Source organism: Amblyraja radiata, chromosome 7, assembly GCF_010909765.2.
Source record: "Amblyraja radiata isolate CabotCenter1 chromosome 7, sAmbRad1.1.pri, whole genome shotgun sequence".
Classification (NCBI taxonomy): Eukaryota; Metazoa; Chordata; class Chondrichthyes; order Rajiformes; family Rajidae; genus Amblyraja; species Amblyraja radiata.
Window position 1 is genome coordinate 50,029,853 of NC_045962.1, and position 12,257 is coordinate 50,042,109.

At 43.1% G+C, this 12,257-nt stretch overlaps 1 protein-coding gene across 2 annotated transcripts in view; it reads left to right on the forward strand.

The window, feature by feature from the left end:
* fastkd2 (FAST kinase domains 2) overlaps positions 1-12,257 on the forward strand; it is a 62,506-nt gene that overhangs the window by 43,345 nt on the left and 6,904 nt on the right. For both annotated transcript variants that reach the window (XM_033024455.1, XM_033024454.1), the window contains one exon: positions 10,769-10,883. In XM_033024455.1, coding sequence (XP_032880346.1) covers positions 10,769-10,883 — 115 coding nt within the window. The remainder of the gene's footprint in view (positions 1-10,768; positions 10,884-12,257) is intronic.

Genomic DNA, 12,257 nt, shown 5'->3' on the forward strand with positions numbered 1-12,257 from the left:
ACTACAAATTGCTGTGATTGCCACAGAGGTTTTTCACTGTCATGTTCGTTCCCCGACAGATTTTAAGCCAAAAAACAATCTGAACGCAGATGAACCGTAAATGTTAAATAGGTATGAAACACTGAAACTTTTTTTTAAAGCTATATTTGCTGCAAGAATACACAAACAAATTTATTATTTAACTAATTTAAAATGTAACAAGATACAACAATTTAACTCATTTAAAATGTAACAAGATATAACAATTTAACTAATTTAAAATGTAACAAGATATAACAATTAAACTAATTTAAAATGTAACAAGGAACAGCAATTTAACTAATATAAAATGTAACAAGGAATAAAAATATAACTAATTTAAAATGTAACAAGGATCAACAATTTAACTATTTCAAAATGTGACAAGGTACAACAAAATTATAGGAATAGGAATAAAAATCAATTAAAAATTGTAAGCTAAGTCTCTTAGGAAAGCCAATCCTTCTTTATTGTAAGAATTGCAAATAGATTTTATTCTTTTGTTAATGACAGCATATTTTTTGTTAGGCTTTGAAATGTCAATCCCTGTAGATGCCTGCTCAATTAACATGTCATTTGATGCCTGTTCACTTCTGATCATTTTAAGTAATTTGGCCAATGTGGGATGAGTTACACTAAGTCTCTTTTTAAAGACCTGATGCCAACCTTCAAGAGAATTGTTTGTTCTTGGCAAATTATCCTGAATTCGAGTGTAGACTGACCACAATTCACAATCGTGAAGTGGTCTCCTTCGCCTCCCTCTTTGAACTATTCCTAACCATGTACTTTCGAAGTAAACCAAAAATTCACTTAACATTTCTTCACTTTTGCATTTAAGGAGTACACCAATTCATCAAATATTTCTTGAACATCTTCAGGGGGGACAAAGGCAAGAGCTTGTAATTGCTTAATGAGAAGTGCGTTGTCAGGCTTGGCATACCATTGTTGCAATCCACGAGTTTGAATATTTCGCCATAGACATTGACCAAACTGAAAGAAGCTTTGATCATTATTTTATGAGGAGTACGTTGAGGGAATACGTGAAGAACCGCGCCAGGACGCATGCGTGTCATTCTTCAAAGCAGCGGTGTGAAACCACAGATAACTGTAATAATAATAATAATGGATGGGATTTATATAGCGCCTTTCTAATACTCAAGGCGCTTTACATCGCATTATTCATTCACTCCTCAGTCACACTCGGTGGTGGTAAGCTACTTCTGTAGCCACAGCTGCCCTGGGGCAGACTGACGGAAGCGTGGCTGCCAATCTGCGCCTACGGCCCCTCTGACCACCACCAATCACTCACACACATTCACACACAGGCAAAGGTGGGTGAAGTGTCTTGCCCAAGGACACAACGACAGTATGCACTCCAAGCGGGATTCGAACCGGCTACCTTCCGGTTGCCAGCCGAACACTTAGCCCATTGTGCCATCTGTCGTCCCTGTAATGTAATGTAACTGTAACTGTAATGACTTAAACATAGTAAGATTAGAGAAAGAAATACCAGTTGAGTATATGACCATGGGTGGGAGCGGAGGGCACGTATTCCCTCAACGTACTCCTCATAAAATAATGATCAAACTTCGAACTGGTAAGTTCTCGTTTAATCTTACTATTTTACTTCGGAGTCACGTGAGTGACTACGTGAAGATTTCAAAGCTCTGTGATTTCATGCCGTGGAAACGAGTCCATGCATCACATCTGCCTTAATGACTGTAGGAGGAATTGTGTCAACATAATTTAGACATGAATCCGACATTAAAATCCATGAAATTTATTAACACAAATTATAACCCCTATTTATGGGGTAAATTAAATTACAGAACTTAAAATTGTTTCTGCAAACGTTCCAGGTTTCATGACTGGTTTATTATAAAATAGTTGGAATGTTTTTTCCCCTGACCATCCTGCTGCCTTGAGGATTTGGTCCATTGGTACATCCAACTGCATAACTGCCAATGTAGCTGCAGCCCTGGTGGAATGAGATTTAAAAATATTAGTATCCACCCCAGCCTGTGTTAGAACCTGTTTCAGCCATCTTGAGATGGTCTGGACCGTCACTCTTTTGTGTGGTTGCTTATGGCTGACTAAAAGTGCCTTCTCATTGCCTCTGATGATTTTCGTTTTCTCCATGTATAACGACAAATGTCTTACTATACAGAGACGATCATCTGTTGGGTAAGGCCTAAATTCTATATTGAGGCCCGCTGATCCCTGTCTGTTCTGCTTTACTAATTCATAAATATGAAACGTAATATTTTCAGATGAAGAAGTCATGTTGTCCAGTCTTAATTTATGTAATGACTGTACCCTCTGTGCCGTGACCAATGCCATTAGCATGACTGTTTTTAATGTCAGTCTATGTAGGGACAGAGCTGTTGCTGGAGACCAATTCCTGAGCATCTTCAGGACAATACTCACATCCCATATTTGGGAGTACCTGGTTCTTGGGGGATTGGTATTAAAAATTCCCCTCATAAGTTTTGTTACCAGTGGGTGAGTTCCAACAGAGTGACGCTCTGTTCCCTGCCATAGATAAGTTGATAAGGCACTTCTGGCGCAGTTGATGGCACTATAACTGAGCCCCTCATCATAATGGAGGCCTGCCAGGTATTCCAGAACAGACGGGATGTTCATATCTCTGTAGGTGATGCTGTTTTTGTTACAATACATCTCCCACTTCCTGATATAGACCAGATACTGTTTTTTGGTGGACTGTCTTTGGGCCGCCGAAATCATGTTCACTGTTCGGTCCGTCAGTCCCAGCTGTAGTAGAGGTATTCTTAAACTCTACAAATTAATAAATTCAAATAGTTATGGCATGGGTGGCTATCCCTTGTTACGGGATGAACCAACAAGTCTGGTCTATTCGGGATGGTGATACATGGTTCTAATACCATGTTCAGTATCACTGGGAACCATGGTTGAGTAGGCCAATCGGGTACTACCAAAATACCAGACGCAGAGTCCTGCTGTATTTTCCTTAATACCCGACTGATGAGGCAGAAAGGAGGGAATGCATAACTAAACAATTTCCCCCAATGCAGCGAAAATGCATCTGTCGCCGCTGCCCCAGGGTCTGGTTCCCATGAAACATAATTTGATAACTGGTGATTAAGCCTGGATGCGAATAGATCGATATCTGGGGTTCCATATCGTGCTGTAATATCAGCAAATACTTTTTTATTCAACATCCATTCGGTGTTTTCATTAAATTTGCGTGACCTGGTGTCTGCCACTAAATTTAGTTTACCTGGTAAGTAAGTAGCTGATATCCAAATATCTCTCTGGGTACACCACTGCCAAATTGTATTAGCCAGATTGTCACATGATGTCGATTTGCTTCCACCCATGTGGTTGATATATGCTACCACGGTGGTATTGTCAATCTGTAGTCTAACATGCTGGTGATATGACCCAATACAATATAATAATAATAATGGATGGGATTTATATAGCGCCTTTCTAATACTCAAGGCGCTTTACATCGCATTATTCATTCACTCCTCAGTCACACTCGGTGGTGGTAAGCTACTTCTGTAGCCACAGCTGCCCTGGGGCAAACTGACGGAAGCGTGGCTGCCAATCTGCGCCTACGGCCCCTCCGACCACCACCAATCACTCACGCACATTCACACACAGGCAAAGGTGGGTGAAGTGTCTTGCCCAAGGACACAACGACAGTATGCACTCCAAGCGGGATTCGAACCGGCTACCTTCCGGTTGCCAGCCGAACACTTAGCCCATTGTGCCATCTGTCGTCCCAATATGACTTTAGGCCATAGAATGCACCCAACATTTCCAGGTAGTTTATGCCCAGTGTGAGTAATAATGATGCCTCCTGAGCAGTCCATCTACCTCCACAGCTGGAGATGGAATTGGTGGCACCTTTTGTGGCTGTTACAGTTTGTTTGGCCAATTCCAAAGTTTTGCCCACAATAAGTATGTCATCTAGATATGCCATGACCATGTGTTTTCGTTTCCGTAGAAACGCTAGGGCTGGTTTCAAAATTTTTGTGAACAGTCTGGGGGCTGATGTTAACCCATTTGGCAGCGCTCTATACTGCCAGCCACACAGTTTGTTTGGCCAATTCCAAAGTTTTGCCCACAATAAGTATGTCATCTAGATATGCCATGACCATGTGTTTTCGTTTCCGTAGAAACGCTAGGGCTGGTTTCAAAATTTTTGTGAACAGTCTGGGGGCTGATGTTAACCCATTTGGCAGCGCTCTATACTGCCAGCCACACAGTTTGTTTGGCCAATTCCAAAGTTTTGCCCACAATAAGTATGTCATCTAGATATGCCATGACCATGTGTTTTCGTTTCCGTAGAAACGCTAGGGCTGGTTTCAAAATTTTTGTGAACAGTCTGGGGGCTGATGTTAACCCATTTGGCAGCGCTCTATACTGTCAGAGCTGTCCCATCCAGTTGAATTTTAAGAAACATCTGTGGTCACCTCGTATAGGCACTGAATAGTAAGCATCTTTTAAATCGATGCTAACCATGAAGTAACCTTTGGAAATCAATTGTTTAGCAGTAACAAAGGTTTCCATTTTAAAATGAATATATTGTACAAATGTATTCAATTTGGTCAGATCTATGATGATGCGACAACCACCATCTTTTTTGTTTTTGGTAAATATATTGGACACGAATTCTAGCGGTTCGTGTTGGGATTTTTCAATTACACCTTTTGCGTAAAGCCTCTCCAGTTCAGCATGCGCTTCTGATTTCTCTTTACCAGAAAGTACGAACATTCGGTTCGGTATATGTTGAACTGGAGGGCTGTACTTGTGTATAAATTCTATTGTATATCCCTGGATACTGCTTAAAATATAAGTATCGGTAGTTAACATGCTCCATGCATCCAGAAAGGAGTGTAATCTCCCCCCAACCTCCATGCTCCCTGTATTTTGTAGGGAACCAGACCCACCTACCTCCATAGTCACCAGTGGCAGGTTTACTTATTTTTGTAAATCCTTCGTTGATGTTGAGGCGGTGGTGTCTGGGTTTGTGGTTTGGTTGATGTTGGAGGTTCGCGTATCTTCCAAGAAGGCCGGCCTGGGCCATGGCCTAAAAAAGACTCATGTTTGGTGTACCGGACCTTCGAGCTTTCACCAGTCGGTCTTGTTCTACTGGTGGGTGCGTAGGGATGCTGTCTGTGGCTGTAGTGGGTTTTTGATGAAGTCCCTTTTATGAGTCCCAGGGTTTTTGCTTCCTCATCGAGCTCCTTGACTTGCTTCGATAGGTTACCTCCAAATAGTAGTATTGGTGGTTTTATGTTCCCAGGTTTGCACAGACCCGCGAATTTCGGATTTAAAGTGGGTCGGATGGCATTCTTCCTGATGCTATTTATCTCGTATTGAGTGTTGCAAAGCAATGCCAGTGCATCCTGTTGGTCCTGGGACATGTCCTTCTCATCCACTGTGCGGGCGAGTGCTGTTATCCCTGCTGTTAGGAGTTTTAATACCTTTTGGAGTTTGACATCCATGCCTCTAACTCCTATTCCAATATGTTTCCATATACAAGTATTGACTACTGGAACATTCAGGGATATACAGTTGCCCGGTGCCAGGTGTCTTGACGTGGTGTCCAATACAGCCTGTTCTTGTAGCTGGTTAAAAGACATATAGTCTATACTGGCAGCAAGCTTTTGCTCCAGGTTTTCGCCAGTCTGGTCTGGCTGTATGAAGTTGGACACCATGTCCAGCAGATTTTCTCGTTCCTGCATCCCCTGCACACTTGATTTTTCTTCTGCGAACCCCTCTTCAGGATCAGCCCAGTACTGACCTCCAGTGCTCTCTTCTGATGAGGGAGAAGCACTGTGCAGCCCTACAAGAGGGGCTGCTGTGGGTTTTCCATAGAGCCCACAGTGACTCGACTCCATCTCCCGGAGCCTGTCACGTTGGAGCAAATGCTCCACACACCGCTCCATCCGGCTCCAGCGCTCTCGGTCGCTGGCCGCCCGCGGTTGCTCAAAGTCGGACTCCTCTGAGTCCACGACTTTGTTAGTTTTTTGTCTTGCCTTACCTCCCGGCCGCGGAGTGGATCTGGCCGGTGCGGAGGCGACATCGGGCACAGCTGATCCCATTATCGGTGATTCAAGTGCCGCTGGCCGCTGCTGGCTGCCCGCTACTCCGCGGTCCTCCCCCACCAGCTTTGTCGCAGCCCTTGTTGCTTTCTTAGACTTGTCCATGCTTCCCACCTGTAAGTTGGTATAGGAAACACACAAAAAGACCGCAGAGTAACTCTTACCTGCTGGTTCCGGCTTTTTAAAACTGCCGCTGCGGGGGAACGTCGTTCCACCCCGCCTGACGTTTCGCAATGCGTGTAGCGATATGACATGCATGCGTCCTGGCAGGGTTCTTCACGTAGTCACTCACGTGACTCCGAAGTAAAATAGACGTGTTTGGGAAGTTCTTTTTTAGTTGTTAATTAATTGTTGCTTTTTCAAAGTCAATTGTTATCGGTTGGAACCTGAACTCCTTTATCTTTCAAAAACGTAAAAATTTCATCATATGGTTTTTTCTTCCTTGTTGCTTGCAACACAATACACTAATGGCAAGGTTTTGTTTTCTGAAATAACAGCATGTATAGTATAGAGTTGCTTTCCGAGGAGGGCAGGGTCAAATGTCCTGTCGCCAACCATGATTCCTTTTTCAATAAAAGTTCCAAATTCTTCTCTGTCGATAAAATAATACCTATTGAAGAAGAACCCTGGCCCGAAACAATTTCTAATCCATTCCCTCCACAGATGCCACCTAGCCCGCTGAGTTCCTCCAGCATTCTGTTTTTTTAATTTAACTCTGAAAATGAAGATAGACTCAAAAAGCTGGAGTAACTCAGCGGGACATGCAGCATCTCTGGAGAGAAGGAATGGGTGACGTTTCGTGTCGAGACCCTTCAGCATTATGCGTTGCCCGTGCATAAAATACGATCGCACCTGCGTATGCCGTGTGTGTGTAAATGTGAATCGGCATGTGTTAGTGTCAACGTGCACGCCCGAGAGACGGGAAGTGGCCGTGCTGCGCTGCCTCGGGTCTTTATTCCCAGTAAGCAGAATTCTTCCAACTTCCGTGGACCCCCAGCTGAACCCAGCTCCAAAATAGATTCCAAATGTGAAACCTGAAACTATGCAACTTGATACAAAACCACATGAAAAACTTGAGGGATTCCGCAAGCAACGAACAACTCATTAATCTTCAACAACAGATGCTTTAAAAAATAATTAATATACGCCCCACTCTTTCTGACCTGTTGATGTATAAATCTCCACGTTATTTTGTAAACTGGATGTTAGTTGTTTGATCTCACAGGGCTCTCACTTAACTTTTTTTCCCTGTTGCCAGCCGGGCAACCTAGGCAGCTTTTTAGGTTGCCAAATGACAGTTTAGGTGGTCATTTAAGACGGCTTGCATGACGCGTGCGAAAATGTGCTCGGACGAAGTATGTAGTTACCAGTTGGAATTATGCTCAATGAAGCATTCACATATTATTCGGGTTCAAATAAAGTCACAAATTAAACATATTCACCAATCAAAACATGATATATACCACAATGACATGCAGCAAAGTTATAATGCAATATCTCAACTCTTTTTACACGTTGCAATGAATGCAATTTCTATTATTTCTTTCCACTTCCAAACAAAAATGTGGTTGGATTATTCAGCGTATGATCAACCTGTGTCAATAAATCCTGGACCATGGTAACATATATGCTTAACCATGCACACTACAGATTGATGCAAGCATGTTTTCTGTGAAGGACCGAAAATTATCATGACATAGCCAAAGCATGGGTCGTTATTGCTATTGGTACAGAAACACTCTCGTTTCCCACATAATTTATCCACAACAAAATATACAGGTTGCAAGGAAATTTCTAAAGGCATTTTATTATTATAGCTGTTAAAACTGATTATACCCATCTGACAGGTTAAACATTACACTAACTGACAAGAGATGGCCAAAGGACATAACTGCAGTAATTGTTCTTTTGGTAATATGTTTAAAGGTGTCAAAACGCCACATTACCGGACATTCAGATTAGATGTATGTGTTGTGAACAGCAATGAAGATACCCATTTTGTACGCACCAGATTTTAAAAAATTATTGATAAACGCTGTTTCCATCATTCCCACCAGAATTAACGTTAAAATTTCAACTGAAATATCTCCTGACCAAATTTGTGATGTATTTGACCGACTGTAGAAGTAAAACCTGGATAAATCCAACGAATAGTTGTGAATGTTGCTCATTAAATAACTACAGTACTGATACTCCATATTAAGAGCATTGATTTGCCGTTAAAATGAATTCTGTAATAACGTGTCAAAGGTAGCAGTGACTATCAAACACTGCGGTTTTAATGTTTCACGTGTTCACAATTTAATCAATCCATCTTTATGGATTATAACAAATAATAACATTAGGAATTAGAGCACATTTGATTGCATTCTGTTATCAAACATAGCAAATGTTTGCTCTGTAGACATTTCCAGTACAGTAGGGTCAGGGGGTGTGCGTGAATCAGTGCGGGATGGATAGATGGTGAGGGGTTGAGAAGGCAATCGGTGCGGAATTGATGGATTGAGGCAGGGGAATTAGTGTGTGTTGGTTGGAGTAGGTAAAATTGTGAGGGGAGAGCGCGGGAGATATCGGTGGCATTAAATGGGGGATCAGTACAGGATGGACGGGGGGGATCAGTACAGGATGAATAGGGCTAGCCAAAAATGCTGGAGAAACTCAGCGGGTGAGCCAACATCTATGGAGCGAAGGAAACGTTTCGGGTCGAGACCCTTCTTCAGACTGATCTCCTCCATTCTTCTTGAATGGGGGAATCAGTACAGGATGGATGGGGGGGATCAGCGCAGGATGAATGGGTGGGTCAGTACAGGATGAATGGGGGGGTCAGTGCAGTGTGGATCGGAGGGTCTGTGCAGGATGAATGGAGGGATCAGTACAGGATGAATGAGGGGATCAGTAAAAGAAGAATGAGGAGATCACTACAGGATGGATGGGGGGGGATCGGTGCAGGATAAATGGATGGGGGGTCAGTACAGGATGAATGGGAGGGTCACTACAGGATGAATGGGAGGGTCAGTATAGGATGGATGGGGGATCAGTACAGGATGAATGGGGAGTGGGTCAATACAGGATGAATTGGGGGACCAGTGTAGGATGGATGGGGAGTGACAAGAGAATCAATGTGAGGTGGATAGGGAGATCAGTGCAGGATGAATAGATGGGGGGAGGGGGGGGGGAGCACAGGGGATGTCAGTGAGGACTGAATAGAGGCGGAAATGGGGATCAGTGTGGGATGGAGAGGAAGGGTCCCAGGATAAGAGGGGCTGGAGGGGAGCGTACAAGAGAGAGAGAGAGAGAGAGAGAGGGGGGGGGGGGGGGGGTGAGGGGCAGAGCAGGTGGGGAGGAAGGAAGGGCAGCGCACTCCTCGGACAACACCGTCATCACAGGCCCGCTGGCAGTCCCTGTCCACCGCCAAGTGCCGCCGCCAAAGGGGGAGGCAGTTGGGATCGCCTCGCTACCGCCTCCCCTCCTCCGCCAGCCAACAGGAAGGTGCGAGGCCGAGCGGTGCAGGTGCTTCAGACGGCATTAATCCTGTCTCTAACTGGAGTTGTTCTGAACCACCATAAATGCTGGGAATACCTTAACTCATTCCTGTCCAGTCTCGGTCAAGACATTACTTAAACTCTTTAGTGTCCTATTTATTCCCTTTAACTACTGACAGCTGTGTTCTTAGAGTCATTGGCGTCTGATTAGCCATGATCAGCCATGATCATGTTGAATGGCGGTGCAGGCTCGAAGGGCCGAATGGCCTACTCCTGCACCTATTTTCTATGTTTCTATGATTACCACCGAAATGTTACATGGAACCCCAGATCTTTCTACCTGTATGTTTAAATCCAAGAGCTTTTTTTTCTGCATCCCAATTTCCAAAGTAACTTTTAAGTGGTTCATTAAATCCTTATCAAAACTGCGTTATAACTATTTCGACCCAGGTAATGCAAAGATGTTCCCTAATTCATTACTAGCATCATATCCAATTCACGTTATAGAAGCATGCAATATTTTTGAAAATACAATATGTAATTGTTAAAGATAATAATGTTCATATTTTTCTTAATTCCACTTTCTGAATAACAGCTAATATTAATATATACAATTCTGCCAATGAATGAAAAGCAAGAAATTGTATACTTTTTATAAATGTACAATGATTGGAAGATTCTGCACAACATCAAGCTATCTCTCATGATAGCCTTCAAGAATATTTTATCTCAATAATAGCTTGGAACTGGGTAAGGCTTAATTATGATCCTTCCCAGAGTCAATAATCAGTTGGGCCTGAACTTTTGAGTTGCGGTGTCTGAGAATCTGACGGCAACTTATAAGTATTAGACTTATGTGCAAAATAAAGAAAGCCCCAATCTTGCACTGGGACCCAATATGACACTTGACATCCACCATGACTCACCTCTCCCAACGTCAAAATTAAAGCTTGAAATTGTATAACATGGATTATAATTGTGTTGAAATCTATGTCCCTGTGATGTTCTGTAAACAAAGAGGAACTTCATTTGTTTTGAAAAGTACAAAAGCAAAATAATAATGGTTTTAAAGAAAGTTCAGTTGCAATGGTGTGCATTTTTCATTATCTTCTTGTGCACAACACTTTAAAGAACATTCCTTGCAATGTAACTGCTATTTGTGTCTTCCAGGGTGGCTGTGATTTGTGCACCAGCATCTGCTTTTTGTCTTGGGTCAGTGCACCCTAAAGACAGGTTGGCACTGAAGGTTCGGCATCTCAAGACACTGGGCTATCAAGTAGCATTGGTGAGTATTACAATGACTTCTTTGGCTTGATAACTTTCCAAGATGAAGTGGTAGGTTTGGCCAAGCAAAATCAATTGGACAAAATTCAGCCTAGTGCCTGATTGAGAACAACAATTTCACTACTTTGGTGTGTTTTTTTCTGGCTAGATTTTGGTTTGTTTCACTGGCATCTTAATTAAAATGCATATTTATGCTTTTTTTGTTGGTTTCACTTTATTTGCAACGTCACTCGGAGACGGAAGAACGAGAGACAGCCATTTAGCTTTACTCTATTCTACACTCCTTCCACCTGCCTTGGTTCCATCATAAAAGTGAAAACGGAAATTGCTGGAAATAATCAGCATGTTAGGCCACGTCTGTTGTAAGAGAAACAGTAAACGATTCACATGAAACTCCTTCCTCAGAGCTTTTCTGTTGGGTGTTTCCAGTTATTTCAGTTTAGTCATAGTCATACAGCATGAAAACAGGCCCTTTGGCCCAACTTTCCACATCGACCAACATGTCTCATCTACGCTAGTCCTACCTGCCTGTATTTGGCTCATATCCCTCTAAACCTGTCCTCTCCATGTATCTGTCTAAATGTTTCTTAAACGTTGTGAATGTACCTGCTTTTATTTTACATTTCCAGGATCTGCTTAATTTTCACTACCTTGGTTCCATATTCTGTAATTTCTTCACAAGAGAAAGCTAATACTATCATAGAACAAAGAAAAGAACAGCAGAGGAACAGATCCTTTGGCCCATAATATCTGTGCCATTAAACTAAACTTCCCTGCCTGCAGGTGGTCCATAATCCACTATCCCCTGCATATCCAAAAAATTCTTAAATGCATCTATCGCATCTGCCTCCATCACCACCCCAGGGAGCACGTTCCAGGCATCCACCACTCTCTGTGTAAAGCAACTTGCCCCGCACATCTCCTTTAAACTGTACCCCTCTCTTTATACATTCAATTCTGCCAGTCTCTCGCTTGCCACAGAAATGTGTGAAAAACGTTGTTTTGCGTGCTATCCAGGCAGATCATTTCATATCCATACATGTGTACGACAGGTAGTGCAAAAGAGAAAATGTATGGAATGGCAGAGCAGGCATGAAGGGCCAAAAAGGTCTATTCCTGCTCCTAACTTCCATGCTTCTGCACCCTTTGTATAAAGCAGGTGTCGGCAACCTACGGCCCCCGGGCCGAATGTGGCCCGTAACCCAAAATCATCCGGCCCGCAGGCGTTTTTTTTTTTTCCGTAGTCATCCTGCCCGCTGTCTTCCTTCATCTCCAGTACCTCCCGGGCCCGAGTTGCCCAGGCACGGTGACGCAAGGAGGCCTATGCTGGCGGCCGCAATTGCGGAGCCGCCGAGTGCCGAACTCTGGCTGTACC